Source organism: Rhinopithecus bieti, unplaced genomic scaffold (genome assembly GCF_001698545.2).
Source record: "Rhinopithecus bieti isolate Rb0 unplaced genomic scaffold, ASM169854v2 scaffold_12138, whole genome shotgun sequence".
In the NCBI taxonomy this organism is placed as follows: domain Eukaryota; kingdom Metazoa; phylum Chordata; class Mammalia; order Primates; family Cercopithecidae; genus Rhinopithecus; species Rhinopithecus bieti.
In genome coordinates this window covers 784,507-808,690 of record NW_016807121.1, presented here as the reverse complement: position 1 = coordinate 808,690, position 24,184 = coordinate 784,507, and the positions used below count along the sequence as shown (strand labels likewise).

At 36.6% G+C, this 24,184-nt stretch overlaps 1 protein-coding gene across 1 annotated transcript in view; it reads left to right on the top strand.

Annotated features, from left to right (window-relative positions):
- Nucleotides 1-24,184, top strand: part of ITFG1 (integrin alpha FG-GAP repeat containing 1) — a 297,020-nt gene that overhangs the window by 93,112 nt on the left and 179,724 nt on the right. Inside the window, 1 exon segment of the mRNA XM_017880291.1 lies at nucleotides 4,179-4,260. Coding sequence (XP_017735780.1) covers nucleotides 4,179-4,260 — 82 coding nt within the window.

Here is a 24,184-nt window from a genome sequence, read left to right as displayed (position 1 = left end):
AAGCAAAGCACATTCGTTAGCAGCCCAAAACTACCTTTAAACCGTTAATCACCCACAAAACGATGTCTCTTGGCAAGGACAAGATTGGGGGTAGAGTCACAGATTAACAGCTCATCCCCAAATACAGCGGCCAATGGAGTCTTGCTTAAACTCTTACTTCTTTCTATAATAACACAGTAACAGGCTGACCTTTCTTTTCCTCACAGATATTGAGGCTGGGCATGGTGGCTCACGTCTGTAATCCCAGCACTTTGGGAGGCCAAGGCAGGCAGATCATGAGGTCAGGAGATCGAGACCATCCTGGCTAACACAGTGAAACCCCATCTCTACTGAAAACACAAAAAAATTAGCTGGGTGTGGTGGCAGGTGCGTGTAGTCCCAGCTATTCAGGAGGCTGAGGCAGGAGAATGGCGTGAACCCGGGAAACGGAGCTTGCAGTGGTCGAGATTGTGCCACTGCACTCCAGCCTGGGCAAAACAGCAAGACTCCATCTCAAAAAAAAAAAAAAAAGAAGGAGGAGGATATTGAGTATTCTGAATAGGAGGAAGTGATAAATGTTTGAGATTATGGATATGCTAATAACCCTGATCCAGTCGCTATACATTACAAGTATCACAACATCACTGTGTGCCCCATGAGTATGTATAATTATTATTTATCAGTTTTTAAAAAATAGTACAGTGTAAAAAAAAGTAATGTTGTTTGTTTCATAGCAAAATTACTCTCATACTGAAGAACATAAATATACAAATAGGTGGAGATTCCAATCCAAAAGTAAAAAAGAAAGTCAGACCATGGAGTAAATGAGGACCAAATGGCAGCCTGTGAAAAAAGTACTTGCAGATCATAAGCACAGGACTGCCATTATGACAGTACCATGCAGGTGCCTGATACGTTGCGTTTTGCAGAACACTTTGTTATCTTTCATTCCATTTGACCTCTCCAGAACCCTGCAAGTAGACAGTACATTTAACCCCTTCTAAAAACTGAAGAACTGAAGCCTAGAACAGTGAGTGGCTATCCCAAAGTGACATAACTTTTCAATGAAAGCAGGACTGGAACCCACCTCACCTTCCTCCAAGTCTGGTGTTCTTTGCACCATACTGGTCTCACAGAATATGTACAAAATGGAAAACAGTATTTATCATGTTTCTCTTCCCTCATTAATAGCTACAGAGCAGCTTCATCTTTGAAAATGAGTGTAGTTGTGCTACACTTTAAAATGTGTTATCTATTGAGATAAAATATATTGATGATGCAGTTTATTAAATCATTTTGTTACATATTAAATATGTAAGTAACTAATCTGAATGCAAATGAAGTTATATATGTCTATACTGCTAAGCAAAGAACAAGTAATGATAATAATGGAAAAGTTGTCTAATAAAGTGTTGTCTTTTCCCCCAACTCTGTCATATGTATAATGTGTTCTGCTTACTCTCACTATGGTCAGAATGTATTCTTTTCCTCCAGCAATTAGAAGTGGGCATTGCTCTTCTATTGATGTTCAGTGTAAAAGTGGCATCTTAGAAGACATAGAAGGCTGTTACTTCAATGTTTCTTGATGGAGATAAATCATGAGGTTATATCTGTATATTTATAGATATATTTACCCAAATTCATAGACCTTCAGTGGGGTAACTTGTTCACTTCAGTTAGTATATTGAGTTGACATTCAGCTTTATCTCATAGGAGGCTGATATGTTTTAAGAGAGATTTTTCCATTCATTCATGAAACACTGTATACACTCTACAGAATGCTGTGATCTGTCTTTCCTTTTTTTTTTTTTTTTTTTTTGAGATGGAGTCTCGCTCTGTCACCCAGGCTGGAGTACAGTGACTCAGTCTTGGCTCACTTGCTCACTCCACCTCCCAGGTTCACATGATTCTCCCGCCTCAGCCTCCCTAGTAGCTGGAATTACAGGTGTGCACTACCATACCCAGCTAATTTTTTTTGTATTTTTAGTAGAGACGGGGTTTCATCATGTTGGTCAGCTGGTCTCGAACTCCTAACCTCAAGTGATCTGCCTACCTCAGCCTCCCAAAGTGCTGGGATTGCAGGTGTGAGCCACCACGCCCAGCCAATGCTGTGATCTTTCTAAACTGCAAAAGCACTTGACAGTTCACCTAGGGATTTGGCAACTTTGACACATCTCTAATGCAGTTTCAGGTTCTAGGTAAGACTGGAGGGAAAGCCTAAGGCTTAATACCCTTACTAAATAAGATGTCTGTAGAAAATCATTTAAAAGTACATCAGATGCTTTAATAATGGGAGGGGAAACATGTTTCTGCACAGGGATAATGGAGTGTAAAAGTAGTTGGAACACTGCTTGTCACAAGAAAAATCTTATTTCCTTACTCATGGTCCTCAAGCATTTGGGTTTTGTGCTTTTGTTATAGCAGTGCATTTCTCTGTAAAGATCAGCAATGATTTCTTAAGAAACCGACTTGCAGATTGTGATATTATGAAATACATATTTGATGTTAGTCCCTATTTCCTAACATACAACTTCTGAAAGACCTGGAATCACCAAAGGGATGTCTTTTTATATGCTAATGAGTTGACTGGTGGATGGCAACCCCAAAATAACTTCAGAATGTGGCTGGTCACCAGAATGACCAATACATAATTAGAGGATTGGGACTTTTAGCCCCTCCCCATTACTTCCAGGGACGGGTGAGAGTCTGAAGGTTAAAGTAATCACCAGTGGCCAGCGGTTTCACCGATCATGCCTACATAATGAAGCCGTCTTAAAAACCTAAAAGAATTAGGTTCTGAGAGCTTCCTGATAGCTGAACAGGTGGGGAAGTTCCTGGAAGGTGGAGTGCCCAGAGAGGGCATGGAAGCTCTGTGACCCTTCCGTACCTCGCCCTACTCTTCTCTTCATCTGTATCCTTTGTAATATCCTCTATAATATCCTCAGTAAACATGTTTCCCAGAGTTCTGCGAGCCACTCCAGCTGTGAATCCAAAGAGTAGGTGGTGTGAGTCCCAACTTGAAGCTGGTCAGGCAGAAATACTGGAGGTCCAAATAACGTGGGGGACTGGTGTCTAGGATAATTTGGGGGACTGAGCCCTCAACATGTGGAATTAAAGGAAAGCCAGGTGATATCCACTGCAGAAATGATTGCTTGTTTATAGCGGGGGAAAATCCCCCACATGTAGTCACAGAAGTCTTATGTCTGTTGATTCTTGTGTGAGAGCGTAAGGGAGAAAACCAGTGCTCGTTTTTTCACTCAGACAGATCTACAGTATCCTTAGAGAAACAAAGAAGGAAAAACTCATTTTAAAGTATACAGATATCCTGTATACAGTATGTAGGAATCAGAGTCAGTATCTCAAACAGAAAATAGAGAGGTCAGTGATAAGAACTCTGTACAAACTTGAGAGCTCAAAATTTCAAATTCATTGTTTTGATTACTTTTTCTTGTATAATAATCTAAAATTATAGAAGGGAAGGGCAATAATTTAAAGAAATGCATATTGTTTTTGGTAGTCAGATGTGTGCTGTTTTTGTTTGGAAAGAGTGAGTGAAACAAAGGATCGCTAATAAGCTCTCCTTTTCTGTTTAGCTTAGACACCCCTGCTTCTCAGTCAGCACGTGGCTGCTGTTGTAATCCTTTGCTTCCCTTCTAATTGATAGGTAAACTTGAATTGATGGATTGGCACTTTAAGGATCAATGGAATTCTCCTCTCATTTCAATATCTTTTCTTAATTGTTCCCAACAGAATCTTCTTCCGTTAAAATCTGCAAAACATGTCTTTGTACTTATACTGTTTATGTGTTACCGTCAGAAAAGCTTTCTTTCTGACTTGTATTCTATCTCCCAAATGACTGTAAGTTTTTGAGGGTAGGAACTAGTTTTATAATTCTTTATATTTCCAAAGCCTTCCACAGTACTTGAAATTATTACTCTCTGAAATTATGATGATGAAATGGTAAAATATACCAGAATCGACAGCAAGGAAAGCATACCAGATTCATATTTTCGTCTTCAACGCACAGGAGTTTCCTTTGCTTCAAAATAAAAGTGAAACAGGAGATTGGAATAATTTTTGTGCAACACAACAAAATCCTGAAGTTATTTATTTCCCTAGTTCAGTTAGAATGCTTTGTTTTACACTTAACAAGTGAGTGGACTAAGATGGTCTAATTCAAAGTTTTCTTCATTTAACAGGATGGAAACTTCTCTGTCAGTACTATATTGGAAAAACCTCAAAATATGATGGTGGTTGGACAGTCAGCATTTGCAGACTTTGGTAAGATTTGGTAAAAAAAAAAAAAAAAAAAAAGGCTTTTGTCTTTCCAATTCTCTCCCTCTTTTTGATCTATTTATGTTAATTCCCCATAGCAGGAAATAACTATTATAGCTTCAAAAGATCCCTATTCTATAATAGTACTATACATGACATGTCAATTCCTTAATGAAATAAGGAGAAATTTATAATGTATTTAAAAAATAGTGTAATACTGTTTGCAGAAGTAGTATGCAAAACAAGAAAATCTACTGAGACTTTTTCTAAAGAATACCAGGTATTAATTACCATAAATTCTTCATGTATATCCAACATATGGAACAAATAGAAGTGAAGGAGTTAATCTGACCTCTTAAAACCAGTACTAAAAGCCATTTTTATTTACAACTTAATTTTAAAGCAGAGTAATATCTATTATGAATTACCCAAAAGAGGACATATGAATTTCTGTTTTCCATAAGATTCTGCACAATTAAGTTCATATTGGTCAGGAACTTCCAAAGCACGTGTGGCTCTTTTTATCATTTGTCAGAGTAATTATATTAGATGGGAAAGTGGTCTGGGTGACCCCCACCTAAAAGCTGTTCAGTGCTTGTTCCCGTCCCGCCGATCCTTCATTATGCCAGTAAACACCGTAGGCTTTCCTCAACATGTAGATGAGACATCACCATGTTCAGATACCTCAGTTTCCTCATATATAAAGTGGAAATGACAATAATATCCACCTCTAAAGGCTATTATGAACAGCACAATGTAAATACAGCACAGTGACAGGCTTATAGCAAGAGCACAGGAAGTTAGAGTATGAGCTGGATACAGTGGCTCTCACCTGTAGCCCGAGCTACTTGGTAGGACTGTTTGAGCTGAGGAGTTCAAGACTATCCTGGGCAACCTAGTGGAACCTCATCTCAAATTGTAGTTTGAGTCTATTCATTGGACTTACCTGTTTTTTGTTCTTGTTGCCTCTGCTGCTCTTTATGCAGCTAACTAAATCAACTCACAGTTCAGTGTCATATGGATGTGTCCTGACATGGCTACATCAGGAGTTTTGATAATGTCATATCGTGGAAATTTTAACCTGAATCTTTATATTGAATATTATGTTAATTTTGAGTAAATTTCTATTGCCTTTACAGTTTTTAATGCCGATAGTCAAGTGATAGAGCACATGACATTATATTTTGGAATTTGCTGACTAATTTGATTAGCTAGATTAATAACAGCTCTCTCTTCAAGTCTCTCTTTAAGAAAAAAGTATATATGTACTATATAATTCTCAGGGAGTGCAGAGATGTCTCTGACCCCCTTAACTCCTGGTTAAAAAAACTCCAAATTAAAGTTATATCTTTTGTGATCGTGTGTTTTATATCATAACATGCCTTACTTTTAACAAAATTATTAGTAGCTTTACTTTGAGGATTTTTTACAATTTTGCTAAACATAAACATTTACACGTTAGTGTTTTAAAGATGTGCAGATTATAAGACACAGATTAAGAAACATAATTATTGCTCCCTGTTTTTAATAATTTTCGGTAGTTTATCAGTAAACTTTTTTAAATGTATTAGTACACTTTTAATAAATATCACACATTGGCATTTTAGTTGAATATTGGCAAAAAAAGACTGCTGGGTCCAAAAATATGAATATTAACATATCGAAAATATGCATTCTTCCTGTGAAAAGTGTACATTTGAATGCATTTGTGAATTGCATCCAGCCCTCTGTCTTCCTTTCCACCTACTTCCATTGAACCAAAACAAGGGAAGTGACTGACAGCCAGGAAGTCAGCATGATTCCAGAAATTTACCATTCAGTTGCTACAGAGTGCACATGCTTAAATAAATGGTGTATGTGACAAGAAGTCTGTACCAAAGAGAAGTGTTTAAAGGCTCCCAGCTCACTTGTCTAAAAAAAAAGAGAAGACTAGAAAGAAACATAGCCAAAGGGTAATAATGGTTTTGTTAAAGTAGCATAATAGGTTATCTTATTCCCTATTTTCCAAATTTTGTTATGTGGCTAGAATAATATGTTAATTTAATAGTGAAAAAGTAAATTATAGAGAAGTAGTAGTTAACAATGGCAAGAAAGAAACTAAAGTATATACTTACTGCTGAGTAAAAAAAGTGTTAGAATTTTTATCTTAGAACTTTTGAGTTCATGTAAAATTGATACTATTTTTTGAGTGGCATGAACGACTCATTTAGAAAAGGTCATGTATGGCTTGGTGTGGTGGTTTGTACCTGTAGTCTCAGCTTCTCGGACTGAGGCAGGAGAATTGCTTGAGCACAGGAGGTCAAGGCTGCAGTGAGCTGTGGTCGAGCCACTGCACTCTAGCGTGGGCAACACAAGTGAGACCTCATCTCTAAAAATTTTTTTAAAGAATGAAAGAAGAGGTTATGTCGTTTCACAGGGTCTTTAACACCAAATAAAATGCAAAAGTTAGACCTCTGAGAAAAACATTGAATTTCTATTATGCTTTAAATATTGTGCTGAATACTATGTAAGAAAACTGATTTTAAAGGTAAAGTCCTTGCCTTTAGGAATTTTATTAGGCCTGGTGCAGTGGCCCACACCTGTAATCCCAACACTTTGGGAGGCTGAGGCGGGAGGATCACTTGAGCTCAGGAGTTTGAGACCAGCCTGGGCAACGTGATGAAACCCCGTCTCTACCAAAAATACAAAAAAATTAGCTGGGCATGGTGGCACAAGCCTGTAGTCCTAGCTACATCCTCTCCACATCTCTGATGTGAGAGGATCACTTGAGCCTGGGAGGCAGAGGTTGCAGTGAACAGTGATCGTACCACTGCACTCCAACCTAGGAAGGAAGGAAGGGAGGGAGGGAAGGAGGGAGGGTCCGATGGGGAAGACAGAATATGAATATGTCAAAAAAAAAAAAATACAAGAGTAAAGCAACAAGCTGCCACGATATAAGAGAAACCAAACTGCATTTCATTGATTATGAAATTAATGCCATGGAAAAAGTGCTAAGTCTTGCAGCAACATAGATCATCCTAAGCTGAGAAAGGGTACAAAAGTCTCGTGGAAGTGGTGAGATTTTGTACTGGACTTTGAAACAAATCTAAGGTTTGGCTAAAAATATGTGGAGATATAAAAATGGTTTTGTTAGTGACTAGTGAATAAATCACTTTGGGTTGAATCGACAGTTTCTATAAAAATATAGAAGCATAATAAATGGCCTGGGAACCCATTGGATTACTAAATGAATAACAGATGAACAAATGTTGATTTTATTCTGTAGAAGTGATGGGAAATAGTGGAACAATTTTGAACATCTGTTAATACCTTTTTTATTAACTTCAGAAAGTAAAGTTGAACAAAATCTTCTGGTCTGGTGGGATATGCATAATGTAATGCTTCTTGAGCATGCAGTAGGAGTTCAGAGGAAGATTATTAGAACCTCTGAGGTGCCTGAGATTTTGATGTTAAAAGAGAAGCAGATTTAAACAATCTTAAAATACAGTATTTTCTAAAGGTGGAAACCACTCAGGAGACAGGTCAGGGCATGAGATGGTGGGAGCTGGAGCTGAACTACGTCAGTATGTGGAGGGAATCAGTAAATTTCTAATTGGTTTGACACTAGAGAGAGTAAAAAGTAAAAAACTGACTCTGAATAACCCAAAGAAGGGCAATACCATTCACAAAGATAGGTAAATCAGGAGAGAGAGCTGAATTAGGTACTGAGACACTTTAAATTTATCACATTAATCATGCTGTAAAGACAACAAAACCATCACATTTAAATGCAGACCTAAGCTGAGGGAAAAAGCCAAGGCAGTTGTGAGAGCCCTTTAAGAGGGAAGAGGTCGAGACTGAGATGAGCCTTCCAAAGAAGAAGGTGTAAAATGGAGGTGGACAGAGGGCTAAGGAGGGAGAAAAATGGGTGCTAATAGGTGGTCAGAAGCCATCGGCGTGTATTAAAATATAATGTGAAAGAAGACCAAAAAAAGACCTTTCGATTTTCATTTTAGCAGTGTCTTAGTGGCCCAAAAGTTATCATTTGCAGAATTCTTACAACAGTCCCTGAGTCATAGAAATTACCCAATAAATACTTGCTGCTACTGGTAAGTGTCAGATGAGGTTCTGGGCTCTAGTCTCATATTTGGAACATCTGCAACCCATAAATGTCTCTCATAGCTAAGAAATCATCAAGGAAGGTGTATCTTCTAGAAGACATGTTTTCTGTCTTGCCCTACTATATAATCCTTTTAAACTGTATGTTAATCTTGAGTCTCTTTCTATGTAGGCTCTGAATATCAAAATCTAGAGTTCCTATAAATAAGGTGTTATTTCTTATTAAATTATATAGGACAAAAAGTCAATAGAAATTAGACTTAGAGAAAGTGGGTATCAATTTTGTATGTAATACTAGATGTAGTGGAAATCAATAAAAGCTATAAAACTGAAGGAAAAACAGAAACCTTATACAGAATGTCATCATTTTTTATAGATTGAATTATTGTAAATGTCATATAAATTTATTTATAAATTATACAGATCTCATGCTAACTGCTGTGTATCACATCTTCAGAAGGAGATCACACTTCTTCAAGTAAAGGGAGAATACTGAGCATGATGAATTGGGACTTGGAATTGTCAGTCAGATCTAGATAATCCTATAAAAAATAAAGGAGCTAATGAAATTGGAAAACTGTTATTCGTGAAAGTTATAAACATACTGGAAAATCTTGAACAACTTAAAGGTAGTCTCATTGATGGTTAACCCCAAATATGATTCAGTTGAGTACACCCGGTACCTAGCACAGTAATGAGTGAGATTTAGTAAAGGAGAAAGGCAGGGACACCCCACATTAAAGTTGTTTTGTGAAGTCTTATAATATTTGGTAAAGATTCAGATGTTAATTCTAAATTAACCATCGTAGAGCTGATTTCAAAGCATTTATAGCAATTAGGCTCCCTTTGTTTTATGGCTAGGTGTATTCAGTAACCATCTGACAAATTAAAATTGTTTCTTGTTCATGTTTGATCTGGAAAGTAAATCGTATGAGCCGTGTATGGAAATGTAAATTTTATGTTTAGTCTGAATGCTAATTGGTAATTGAATGTTCATATTCTCTCTCACAAAAGAATTTTAAAAGTCAAATGCCTTCAAATAGACAGGTGACGATTATATTACAAAAGAAGCTAGAAAGCAGAAAATTCTGGGTGCTGTGCTTTCTGTACTTGGTCCTATTATGTAAGTCATTTAAGATTGGCTTTTGGTCCGCAGTCTTACATTAATGGCACACTTTGTGTGTGTGTTTGTTTGTTTCTTATAGTTGAAAATTGGCTGCTCTTTTGTTAAGTAGCCCCTTTTTCATTAAAAGGGACATTGAACACTAGTCAAAAATCAATAAAGCAGAAAAGTGTTTGAAGTTGCAGATATTCTTTCTTAAATGTACTACTATTCCATATCACTGTCCTTGCCAGTCAGAAATTATCAAGTAAATGCAAATATAGAGTACTTTAATATGTGTAATATGGGCAAATTAGACATAAGTGCTGCATTATAATACTTTCATTTTCTTTGAATTGTATGATACATACACAGGATTCAATCAAATAGTTCAGTCTGTTTATTCTTTAAAATTGTGGAGCAATTCGTTTTTCTTCCATTTAGTTTCCTTTCTGTTTTATAATGAAATATTTCTATTGTGTACAAGGCGTTGGTTAATGAATTCAAAAAATAGTTTTAGAGTTCTTACTCTTTGGACTGGCTGTGTATTCAGTGCTTGGCATATAGCCAAGCCTCAAGCATACAAAAACCGTGTTCTCGTGAAGTTTAAATTCTATTGAGGGAAGAAACACAAAAACAATTAAATTAATAAGGAATTGCAAGAAAGTGGTAAGAGCTCTGAGGGAAGTAAACAAAGGGCTATCATAGGAAATGAGAAGGGCTATTTTAGGTAGCTCATTGAAGGTTACATCTGATCTGAGACTTGAATGAAGTTGTAGAAGGTTTTTGGGGAAAATGCTCCATGCAGAGGGAACACGTAAGTGAAGATTCTAAGGCAAAAATAAGCTTGATGTTCAAGGAACAAAAAGAGGGCTGGCAAGGCCGGGCATAGTGGCTCACTTCTGTAATCCCGGCACTTGGGAGGCCGAGGCAGGCAGATCACGAAGTCAGGAGATTGAGACCACAGTGAAATCCCGTCTCTACTAAAAATACAAAAAATTAGCTGGGCGTGGTGGCACACGCCTGTAGTCCCAGCTGCCAGGGAGGCTGAGGCAGGAGAATGGTGTGAACCTGGGAGGCTGAGCTTGCAGTGAGCTGAGATCGCGCCACTGCACTCCAGCCTGGGTGACAAAGTGAGACTCCGTCTCAAAAAAATAAAAAATAAAAATAAAAAGGCTGGTACTTGGCCAGGTCTTGTAGTGCTTTGTGGACAAAGGTAACAAGGAGTTTGGATTTTATTCTACGTGTAATTGGAAACTTCAAGGAGACTAGTTAAGAGGGAAAAGCTATGGTGACTTGGACCAGGGAAACCACCAGGAAATGGATAGAAGTAGTCTTATTTAGGACATACTGGAAACAAAGTTAACAGGAAATGCTGATGGATTAGATGTTGGAGGGAAGAGAAAAGAAGAATGATTTCTAGATTTTGGTTTGAACAACTCAGCGCCATTTGATGAGGTAGGAAAGGAGTAGGAAGAGGAACTCTGGAGTTCTGTTAATTGATAGTTCTGTTTGGGACATGTTAAGTTTGAGATTTCTGTTAGAAGAGAAAATGAAATACACATGGGAGATACAAGCTCTGGAGAGACACAGAGTTGGATATTAGCATGTCCTTGTTCAGCTGCCATTTAGAAGACAAATAATGGATAAATGAAGGAGTGCGTGTCCAAAGCATCCTGCCTTTCTTTCTAACATTATAAATGCACCTGTGCTGCAGTCACACTGCCTTCTTGGTGTTCTGCAAATGGTCCCTCCTGAGGCCTTTGCCCTTGCTTATCCCTCTGCATGATATTCCTCATGACTCAACCCCATACCACCTTCTGATTTTGCCACATCACCCTCTCCTGGAGGCCTTCCCTGACCACGCTATGTAAAACTGTAAACCCTACCCCCAGCACTTCTGCCCCACTTTCCTGCTTTGTTTTTCTCCATCGCAGACTGTTGCTTACTTGGTGTTCATTCCACTCATGTGCCCTCACCAGAACTCCATTGGTGTGTCTTGTCCACCATTGTCTCTCTTAAGCCTATAGCAGTGCCAGTCACATTATAAATACTAATGAATAATTTTAAATAAATTAATTAAATGAAAAATACTCTATTCAACTGGATATTAACTATTCAGTATCAACATTGAAAATTGTAAAATATTATAAATGGTTTTTAAGAATAGAGCTCAAGTTTAGGACGTCTTAAGACCTTCAACTATAATCCTAAACCAAAACTTCTGAGAGTCATTTGTATGATAAAAAGTAACATATCATTACTTTTACTTATTTTGATTAAAGTTAAGTGATTAAAAATTGTTCTGAATCTGAAATGCATGGGTGCTGATTTCAGTAGGAGACATCCTGGATCCTTATACGTTGTTAATTCTTAGTCTTCCTATTTACATTTTCTAATTCATAAATTCTGACCAGTAGATAACAACATACATTATCTACAGTATTTACTATTATTTGACATTTAAATAGACAACTGTATTTGCACAGCTTCTTAATATCCTTTTTTTTTTATAGTGCCACTTCTGTTTCCATGTATTTGAAGTCATCGTAACCAGTTTAAGCGGTTCTCCCTCTAACCTGTAGGACCTTTGTCTCCCTCAGCCTGCTCTGCCCCTATCCCATCAAAAAAAAAAATGCTATTAGAAATTTTGGTAAAACAAATATTTTATGTGCACTCATTGCCATAAAGCACCCAAAGTGGTAAGGTGTTCTTGGAGTACTCTTCTAATATTTGCAATACTCTTTCAAACAAATAATGAACCCAGTTCATTAGTATTTTCTTTTCATTCCATGTCTGTGATGATTGCAGTGCAATAGTTACCACAGCAAAAGTGATTAGTTCCTGAGTTTCTACTTTGTAGCAGACTTCTCTGAGGCATCTATCTTGGTGAGACATGGATGCCAGATGTGATTCTGATAAATATTTTGAATGCATTTTGATTGGAAATTATAATTTATGTAAAAATTATAAAATGGCTGCTTCATAGTCTTGACTTTATACATATTCAACATCTAAAGCAGACTAGGCTATATTAGTTTCTTTTAAGGTATACAAATACGAGGAAAAACTGGGACTCTATATCCCTGAAGCCATTTTGTACAGGTTTGAATATAATCAATTCTTGCCTTTCTAGGTAAGAGTGTTTTTTTCCTAAATATACCTCTGACATATTGTATTCTCAAGACTGTGCTGTGCATTTAACTGTTTTCTGGGTTTTTTTTTTTTTTTTTTTTTTTTTTTTTGAGATGGAGTCTTGCTCTGTGGCCCAGGCTGGAGTGCAGTGGCATGATCTCGGCTCACTGAAAGCTCCGTCTCCCGTGTTCATGCCATTCTCCTGCCTCAGCCTCTCAAGTAGCTGAGACTACAGGCGCCTGCCACCAAGCTCGGCTAATTTTTTTGTATTTTTAGTAGAGACGGGGTTTCATCGTGTTAGCCAGCATGGTGTCGATCTCCTGATCTCGTGATCCACCCACCTCTGCCTCCCAAAGTGCTGTGATTACAGACGTGAGCCACTGCACCCGGCCGCATTTAATTTTTTTAATGATGCATGGTATTATGAATGTATACTTAGCCTTTTCAATATTAAATTTAACGTACTTAAAAATGCTATGGGATAATGTTGTATTTTACATTATTATATTGATATTTTGTAATTTAATAGATGGTATGTTTAATACTTTCTAATATAACCCACAAATTAATTGGAATATTTGTCACTCTAAGCCTACCCTAGTTAGTATAATTGATCTATGATAAATGGAGCACCCTATGAAACTGTTCTGTTAACTATGCATAGCTCTTCGTTTTTTTATTGCAGCAGTACTATGAAAGTGATTATTGCAGACAACTCGGCTATTGTTAGACCTTACAGATACATATACCTAGGAAGGACCAAAAGATAGTGAGATTTATTTCTCTATAGCACATTACACCTGAGAGGAATTCCCTGCCACGAGTCAGAGTGGCATAGAAGCTCATTATGAAGAGCCTAGTGCCATCCCTAGGCAGAAAATATCCTGCCCTATTTTCAAACACGTCTGACTTCCATTTCAATCCTGTATTTTCCCCTCTGCAACTCCACATTATCACTCTGTGTAAATGCCCCATTCATTGATAAGCAAAGTCACAATTGTGCTTCTTGGATGTAGGCACGCACACAGCTTTTCTGCGCTTAACCTTAACCCATTAAAGAGCTGAATAATGGATTGATGGGTTGAATGGATGGTGGATAATGCGTGGTGGATGATGGATGGATAGTGACTGAATGGGTGAAAGTGCCCTTTACTACTTGTTCACAGCAATCTGTTCCCTTCACCTCTCTCACAAAGCAATCCTGTTTTCCTGTTCTGTTCCCCAGTAGCAAGACAGTTCCCTTTTAGTCCTTGTTACACACAGACAAGTGGGCATTCTCTGTATTTAACTAGCCCCTGCCTGTCATCACATCACCCTCTGTAACTAATGTATGTTGAATTTAATCAAGAGAAAGCTTTCAAGTTTTTGTTAATCAGTGACATTGAAAGGATTTACAAGTTTTGTGTATTGCAGATGTCTCTTTGCTTCTTTTCATAATGCTTAAAATAGTTATTTTGGCAGAAATTATTTTATAGAAAATATTTTACATTTATCTCAAGTAATCTTTCCAAACCTTTCTAAGGTGAACAATATATTATTCAGCCACATTATAGAATGTGGTTATAGGAGTTCAGAGAGGTTAAGAAACAAGAAACTTGACCAAGGGCACATAGCTAGGGAGGAAGTGGCAGAGCCGGGACATGATCCTTGGCTCTGTCTCACAAGCTGCATCCTTAAACACTATCCACTCCTCCTTCATCTGCATTAGTTTACGTTTTAAAATATGTTATGTTCAATAATGGTCACCAACAGTGTGACCCACTAGAATATGCTATTTGCTTTTAGAACCATGTATTTTGATAGTGAATCTTCTCCATCTGCTCCCTGTTTTTCACGTATTATTTTTAGAACTTTTATACTCTTTGACCACTCTCCCAAGTCATCCATCTCAAAATATGATTATAAATATCTGTAATTCTAGAATATATAGTGTTTATGGATTCCAGAAAAAAAACAAACCCAACAGTAGTGATTTTGATATAAAATTCTTTTAAAATTGATTTCTGTTGGAATAAAACAGGCTTTCAGAATATAAATTTTTTGTAGGTTTTGTGAATTTTAGTTGACATGTAATAATTATACATATTTGTGGGATACAATGTGATGTTTCAATACATGTATACATTGTATAATGATCAAGTCAGAGTAATTAGCAAATCTGTCACCTCAAACTTCATTTCTTTTTGGTGAGAACTTTCAAAATAATCTCTTTTAGCTATTATGAAATAAAACAATACATCACAGTTAACTATAGTCACCTACTTTGCAATAGAACACCAGAAAGTATTCCGCCAATCTTAACTGTAGCTTTGTGCCCTTTGACCAGACTCTATCCATATCCTCTCCCCAGTCTCTGATAATCACTATTCTCTCTACCTCTATAAGATCTATTTTTAGATTCCACATATGAGTGAATTCATATGGTATTTATTTTCTGTGTCTGGCTTATTTCACTTGACATAATGACCTCCAGGTTCATCCTTGTTGTCATAAATGACAGGACTACATTCCTTTTCATGTCCGAATGATAAATCATTGTATGTGTATACGTACCACATTTTTTTTTTAATCCATTCATACATTTGATGGACTCTGGTTGTTTCCTTCTTGGCTGTTGTGAATAGTGCTATAACAAACATAGGGATGTAGATATCTCTTGAAATACTGATTTCATTTCCTTTAGCTATATACCCAGTAGTAGGATTGCTGAATCATATGATAGTTCTATTTGTAATTATTTTTTAGGAAACTCCATACTGTTTTACATAATGGCTGAACTAATTTACATTCCCACCAACAATATGTCAGAGTTCCCTATTCTCCAGTTCTTCACCAACACTTGTTATCGTTTTTCATAATAGCCGTTCTAGCTAGAGTGAGGTGATGGCTCATTGTGATTTTGATTTGCATTTTCTGATGATTCATGATGTCGAGCATTTTTTCATGTACTAATTGTCCATTTCTGTGTTGTCTTTTGAGAAATGTCCATTCAAGTGTTTTGCCCATTTTTTAATCAGAATTTTTTTTGCTATTGAATTGTTTGGGTTCCTTATGAATTCTGATATTAACACTTTGTCAGATGTGTAGATCGCAAATATCTTTTTCCATTTTTTAGGTTGTCTCATCACTCTTACTTGTTTCCTTTGCTGTGCAGAAGCTTTTTAGTTTGCTGTAATCCTGTAATCTCATTTGCCTACTTTTGCTTTTGTTGCCTGTGCTTTTGAGGTCTTATTTTTAAAAATCCTTGGTGAGACCAGTGTCATGAAGTATTTTCCCTATGTATTTTTTTAGTAGTTTCAGAGTTCTGAGTCCTACCTTTAAGACTTTAATCCATTTTGAATTGATTTTTTTAATATGAGAAATGGGGGTTGACTTTCATTCTTCTGCATGTAGAAATCCAATTTTCCCAACACCATTTATTGAAGAAACTGTCCTTTCCCCAGTATGTATTCTTGGTACCTTTGTGAAAGATCAGTTGGCTGTAGATGCATGGATTTATATTCTGTTCTATTGGTCTGTGTTTCTGTTTTTATGCCAGTATCATGCTGTATTGATTACCATAGCTTTGTAGAATGTTTCAAAGTCAGGTATTCTGGTGCCCCCAGCTTTTTTTCTTAAGATTCCTTTGGCTATTCAAAGTCTGTTGTTGTTCCGCACAAACTTTAGGATTTCTTTCTCTACTATTGTGAAGAATGTCATTGGTATTTTGATAGGGATTGCAGTGAATCTGTAGATTGCTTTGGGTAGTGTGGTCATTTTAACCATATTCCTTCGGTTACATTTATGAATTCTTCCAGTTCATGAACACAGGGTATCTTTTCATTATTTGTATCCAATTCAATTTCTTTCATCAATTTTATAGTTTTGTTATAAAGATTTTCACCTCCTTAGGTTTATTCTCAGTATCTTATTTGTAACTATTGTAAGTGGGAATTTTTTTTCTTGATTTCTTTTTCAGATAGTTTATTATTATGTATAGAAATGCTACTGATTTTTGCATATTGATTTGTATTCTGCACCTTTACTGAATTCATTTATTAGTTCTAAAAGGTTTTTTTTTTGGTGGAGTCTAGGGTTGTATAAGATCATGTCATCTGCAAACAAGAATGGTTTGACTGCCTCCTTTCCAATTTGAATGTCTTTTAATATCTGTCTTTCACCCAGTTGCTCTGGCTAAGATTTCCAGTATTTTCTTTTAATAGAAGTGGTGAAACTGGGCATCCTTGTCTTCTTCCACATCTTAGGGGAAAAGCTTTCTGTCAACTTTTTCCTTTTCAATCATGATGTTAGCTGTAGGTTCGTCATATATGGTTTTTATTGTGTTGTACATACCTGCTATGCCTATTTTGTTGAAAGGTTTTATCACAAAGGGATACTGAATTCTGTCAAATGCTTTTTCTTCATCTATTGAATGACCATATGGTTTTTGTCCTTCGTTCTGTTAATATTATCAGCCTCATTTATTGATTTGTGTATATTGAAACATTCTTATGCCTCTGGGATAAATCCCACTTGATCGTGGTGATTCTTTAATGGGTTGTTGAATTTGGTTTACCAAATTTGGTTTACCAGTGTTTTGTTGAGGAATTTTTGATCTGTGTTTATCAGCGACATTGGCCTGTCGTTTTGTTGTTGTTGTTGTGTCCTTGGCTGGTTTTGGTATCAGAGTAATTTTTTCTTGTAGAATAGGTTTGTAAGAATTCCCTCCTCTCCACTTTTCTGAAATACTCTGAAAAGAATTGGTATTAGTTCTTCTTTACATGGATTGGTAGAATTCAGCAGTGAAGCCATCAAGTCCTGGGCTTTCCTTTGATGGGATACTTTTTATTACTGATTCAATCTCATTACACATTATTGGCCTGTTCAAATTTTCTGTGATATTTCTTCATGAGTCAATCTTGTTAGGTTGTGTTTATCCAGGAATTTATCAGTGTCTTCTAGATTTTCCAGTTTGTTGGCGTATAGTTGTTCATAATAATCTCTTATGATCCTTTGTATTTCAGTAGTATCAGTTATAATGCCTGCTTCTTCTCTGATTTTAAGTGTTCCCTTTTTTTCTTAGTCTAGCTAACAGTTTGTAGATTTTGCGTATCTTTTCAAAAAACCAACTCTTCCCATTATTGATCTTTTGTCTTTTCTGATATACGTGTTTATTGCAGTAGACATCCGTCTGACTACTGCTTCTGCTATAACCCATGGGTTTTGGTATGTTGTATTTCCATTTTCATTTGTCTCTAGAAATGTTTTAACTACTTCATTAACCATTGGTTCTTCAGGAGCATTTTGTTTAATTCCCATGTATTTATATGATTTTCCAAGTTCCCCTATATCAATGTGTATTTTTATACAGTTGTGGTTGGAAACAATACCTGATACAATTTCATTTTTTTTTAATTTATTAAGACTGGTTTTGCGGCCTACCATATGGAGGAGGAATTCTTCCAAACCCATTCTGTAAGATCAGAATTACTCTGATACCGAAACCAACTGGTGCACATCTTGGAGAATGTTCCATGTGTACCAGCAAAGTATGTGTATTCTGCTGCTGTTGGACAGAAAGTCCTGTATGTATCTGTTAGGTCTGTTTTGTTCTAAGTGAAATTCAATTCTGGTATTTCCTTATTAGTATTGAAAGTGGGGTACCGAAGTCTCCTAGTAGTATTGTATTACTATTTATTTCTCCCTTTGTGTCCATTAATATTTGCTCTATATATTTAGGTGCTCCGATGTTGGGTGCATGTATGGTCATATTCCGCATTGTGCCGTTTTGGTCAACCATGGACCACATATACAACGGCGGTCCCATGAAATTATGGTACCATTTTTTTACTGTACCTTTTCTATGTTTGTGTATCTTTAGACACACAAATACTCATCATGATGTTATAATTGCCTACAACAACCTTGTCCAACCTGCAACCTGCGGGCTGTGTGTGGCCCAGGACAGCTTTAAATGCAGCCCAACACAAATTTATAAACTTTCTTAAAACATGAGTTTTTTGGCTGGGCACAGTGGCTGATGCCTGTAATCCCAGCACTTTGGGAGGCCAAGGTGGGTGGATCTCTTGAGGTCAGGAGTTCAAGACCAGCCTGGCCAACATGGCTACTAAAAATACAAAATAGCCAGGTGTGATGGTGCACACCTGTAATCCAGCTACTCGGGAGGCTGAGGCAGGAGAATTGCTTGAACCCAGGAGGCGGAGGTTGCAGTGAGCTGAGCTGAGATGGTGCCACTGCACTCCAGCCTGGGCGACAGAGTGAAACACTGTCAAAAAAAAAAAGACATTATGAGTGTTTTTGCAATTTTTTTTTCTTTTTTAGCTCTCAGCTATCACTAGTGTTAGTGTATTTCATGTGTGGCCCAAGACCGTTCTTCTTCCAATGTGGCCCAGGGAAACCAAAAGATTGGACACCTCTGAGTTAGATGACTTGTTAGTTCCTTTTTTGTCCTGCCTTACCTACTGTTTTAGCCCTTGCTAAACACTATAGTAATTATTTGTTTACTTCTTTTTTTCTCCACTTACCTGTGAGTTCCTTGAAGACAGAGACCATAAACTTTCATATTTCTATTTCCAGTGTTTGGAATAGTGGCTGGCTAAGTGTCCGTCATCAGATGAGTGGATAAAGAAAATGTGGTACTTATACACAATGGAGTACTATTCAGCCATAAAAAAGAATGAGATCCTGTCATTTGCAACAGCATGGACGGCACTGGAAGTCATTATGTTGAGTGAAATAAGCCAGGCACAGAAAGACAAACATCCCATGTTCTCACTTATATGTGGGATCTAAAACTGAAAACAATTGAAATGCACATAGACAGTAGAAGGATGGTTATTAGAGGCTGAGAAGGGTAATGAGGGGTGTCGGGGAGGTGGGGATGGTTAATGGTTAATGCCCGCACCAAGTATCTCAGGTAACCCCTTAATATGTACACCTACTATGTACCCACAAACATTAAAACTTAAATAAAATAAAAGTAGAATAGTGGATAACACATAGTAACCCTTAATAAATGTTTACTGAATAATTCCTTTGGAAAAAACTCTGCGTAAATAAATTATTTTAAGTTTTAACAGTTTTATTGTAAAATTTGCATATCATAAAAGTCTCCCATTTTAAGTGGAGAGTTCAGTGAGTTTTAATAAACTATGAGACAGTTGTATAACCATAACAACAATCTCAGTTTTGGAATACTTCCATTAACCCAGAAAGTTCCCTCCTGCCCACATATAGTCAGTCTCCACTCCTACCACAGTCCCAGATGACTACTAATCTACTTTTTTAAAAATTTGGTTAAAATAATGTACAACATAAAATTTGCCATTTTAACCATTTTTAAGTGTATTAATTCAGTGGCATTAATTACATTCACACCGTTGTGCAACATTAACCACTATGTATTTTCAGAACTTTTTCTATCCCTCTAAGTAGAAACTCAATAACCATTAAGCAATAATTCCTCATTCTGATAACCTCTAATCTACTTTCTGTCTCAATGAATTTGCCTATTCTAGATATTTCATATAAGTGGAATCCTGCAATATTTGCCCTTTTGTGTTTGACTAATTTCACCTAGCATAATGTTTTTGCGGTTCATCCATGTTCTACCTGGTATCAGAACTTCATTTCCGTTTTGATTATCTGTTTATGTGTTGATGAACTCATGAGTTGTTTTTGCCTTTTACCTATTGTGAATAATGCTGCAGTCTATGTGAATCCCTGCTTTCACTTATTTTTAGTAGGAGGGAAATTGCTGGGATATAAGATCATTATATGTTTACCTTTCTGAGGAACTAAAAACTATTTCTGTAGCCATTTTACATTCCTACCAGCAATGCATAATGGTTCCAGTTTCTCCACATCATCATTAACATGTCCTATTTTTCTTTTTAAAAAAATTATTAGAGCCTTCCTAGTAGATGTAAAGTGATTTTTCATTGTGGCTTTCATTTGTTTCTCAATGACTAATGTTGATCTTCTGTTTAAGTTCTTATTGGCCATTTTTATATCTTCTTTGGATAATTTTAATTCAAGTTCTTTACCTATTTTTTAACTGGGTGGTTTGTCTTTTATTGTTGAATTTTGAGTTATTTATATATTCTACATATTAAGTCCTTTATGTGGATATTTAAACATATCTATGTCAACAGATGTGATAGGAAAATCTTTTCTCTCATTCTGTGAATTGTCTTTTCACTAAGGGTTTTATGATTTTAGCACTTAAATGGAGATTATTAGAATCTATTTTGAGGTAGTTTTTGTACATGGTATGAGTACAAAAGGATGCTTGGGCCGGGCGCGGTGGCTCAGCCTGTAATCCCCAGCACTTTGGGAGGCCGGACGGAGCGGATCACGAGGTCAGGAGATCGAGACATCCTGGCTAACACAGTGAAAACCCCGTCTCTACTAAAAAAATACAAAAAAATTAGCCCCCAGGGCAAGGGTGGCAGTCGCTGTGTCCAGCTACTCGGGAGGCTGAGGCAGGAGGAATGGCCTGAAACCCGGAGGCAGAGCTTGCAGGTTGAGCTGAGATCCGGCCACAGCCACCTCCAAGCCTGGGGCAGGCAGAAGCGGACTCCGTCTCAAAAAAAAAAAAAAAAAAAAAAGGGATGCTTGGTCTTTTTTTTGTGGAAATCCAGTTCTCACATCTGTTGAGGAGACTATTCTTTCTCCACTGAGTGGGTTGGGTACCCTTGTCAGGTGGCCATACGTGTGTGTGTTTATTTCTAGACTGTAAATTATATTCCATTGGTCTATGTCTGTTCTTATGCCAATACTATATTGTTTTAATTACTGTAGTTTTTAGTAAGTTTTAAATTTCAGAAGTGTGTCTTCCAACTGTATTCTTCTACTTCAAAATTGGTTTCATTATTCAAGGCTCCTTGCAATTCCACATGAATTTGATAATCTTCTTTTCCATTTCTGCTAAAAAGGCTGTTGAAATTTTTAGTGTGATTGGATTGAAAGTGATGGCTTTGAGTAGTATTGACAAATTAACAATATTTAGTTAGTTCCAACCTGTGAAAACAGATTGTCTTTCCATTTATTTAAGTTTTTAATTTGAATTTTCAGCAATGTTGTATAGTTTACAAGCATTTCAACTCTTAGGTTAAATTTACACCTAAGTGTTTTGTTCTTGTAGATATTATTGTAAATGAAATTCCTTTCTAAATTTTGGGGGGATTGTTCATTGGTCGTTTATAGAAACACAACTGATTTTTTCTTGTGTGTTGATCAAAAGATGAACCTGTAACTTTGCTGAATACATTGATTTTAATTCCGTTAACTTTCTTTTGGATTCTTTAGGATTTTCTAAATGTAGCATCATGTCATCTCTAAATAGAAATAGTTTATTTCTTTCTTTGCAATTTTTATACCATTTATCTCTTTCCCTGTCTAATTACTCTGGCTAGAATTTCCAGTATGTTGAATAGCAGCAGTTAAAGTGGGCATCCTTAACTTCCTGAACTTAGGGGAATGTTTCTAGTTTTTCATCACTGAGTGTATTAGTTGTGGGTTCTTTATAAATTCATGTTCAGAAAATTTCACTCTACTTCCATTTTTCTGAGGGATATTCTGAAAGTGTGTTGAATTTGTCATGTGCCTTTTATGTGTCACTTGAGATGATCACATGGGTCTTTTTCCTTCGTTCCATTACTGTGATGTGTTACATTGATCAATTTTATGTTGAATCACCCTTGTATTTCTGAGATAAATCCCACTTGGTTGTGGTGTATAACCATTTTAATATGCTGAGGGTTTCTTTGCATCTATTACTGGAAAATTCCAGTAATTTTCCTTTGATGTCATTATCTCACTTTGATACCAGAGTAATACTGCCTTCATAAAATGAGTTAGGAAGTATTTCTTCCTCTTCTTTTTCTGGAAGAGTTTGAGAAGGTTTGCTGCTAATTCTTTTTTTTTTTTTNGCCTCCCAAAGTGCTGGGATTACAGGCTTGAGACACCGCGCCCAGCCGCTAATTCTTCTTTAAATGATTGGTGGTATTCAAAAGAGAAGCCATCTGGTTGGACTTTTCTTAGATGGGAAATTTTTGATTCATGGTTCAATCTCTACTTGTTATAGGTCTGCTGAGAATCTTAATTTCTTCTTGAGTCAGTTTAGGTAATTTATTTTTCGGAATTTGTTCATTTCATCTGAGTTACTAATTTGTTGTCACAGAATTGTTAATATTTTATAATGCATTTTATTTCTCTAAAGTCAACAGTAATGTACCCACTTTCATTTTTTACTTTAGTTATATACATCTCTCTTTTTATCAATCTAGATAAAAGTTCATCTGTTTTTTAAATCTTTTCTAATGGTCTGTCTATCCCATTTTCTTTATCTTTCTCTAGTTGTATTATTTTCTTTCCTCATCTTTGGTGTTTGGACTTTGTTCTTTTTCTGGTTTCTCAAGGTGTTCTTGATTTGAGATCTTTTTTCTTCGAAAGCTGTGAATTCGCCAAAGTACTGTCTTTGTGGATCCTGTAAATCTGCATATGTTATATTTTTATTTTCATTTGTCTCACATATTTTCTTTTATTTTTACTTTTTTTTGCTATTTTTTATTTATTTTTATGATACTTTATGTTCTAGGGTACATGTGCACAACGTACAGGTTTGTTACATATGTATACATGTGCCATGTTGGTGTGCTGCACCCATTAACTTGTCATTTACGTTAGGTATATCTCCTAATGCTATCCCTCCCCCCCACCCCCACCCCACGGCAGGCCTCAGTGTGTGAGGTTCCCCACCCTGTGTCCAAGTGTTCTCTTTGTTCAGGTCCCGCCTGTGAGTGAGAACATGTGCTGTTTGGTTTCCTGTCCTTGCGATAGTTTGCTGAGAATGATGGTTTCCAGCTTCATCCATGTCCCTACAAAGGACATGAACTCATCCTTTTTCTTGGCTGCATAGTATTCCATGATGTATATGTGCCACATTTTCTTAATCCAGTCTCTCATTGATGGACATTTGGGTTGGTTCCAAGTCTTTGCTATTGTGAATAGTGTCGCAGTAAACATATGTGTGCATGTCTTTATAGCAGCATGATTTATAATCCTTTGGGTATATACCCAGTAATGGGACGGCTAGGTCAAAAGGTATTTCTCATTCTAGAACCTTGAAGAATCGCCACACTGTCTTCCACAATGGTTGAACTAGTTTACAGTCCCACCAACATTGTAAAAGTGCTCATATTTCTTCACATCCTCTCCAGCACCTATTGTTTCCTGACTTTTTAATGATCGCCATTCTAACTGGCGTGAGATGGTATCTCATTGTGGTTTTGATTTGCATTTCTCTGATGGCCAGTGATGATGAGCATTTTTTCATGTGTCTGTTGGCTGCATAAATGTCTTCTTTTGAGAAGTGTCTGTTTGTACCCTTTGCCCACTTTTTGATGGGATTGTTTGATTTTTTTTCTTATAAATTTATTTAAGTTATTTGTAGATTCTGGATATTAGTCCTTTGTCAGATAGGTAGATTATAAAAATTTTCTCCCATTCTGTAGGTTGCCTGTTCACTCTGATGGTAGTTTCTTTTGCTGTGCAGAAGCTCTTTAGTTTAATTAGATCCCATTTGTCAATTTT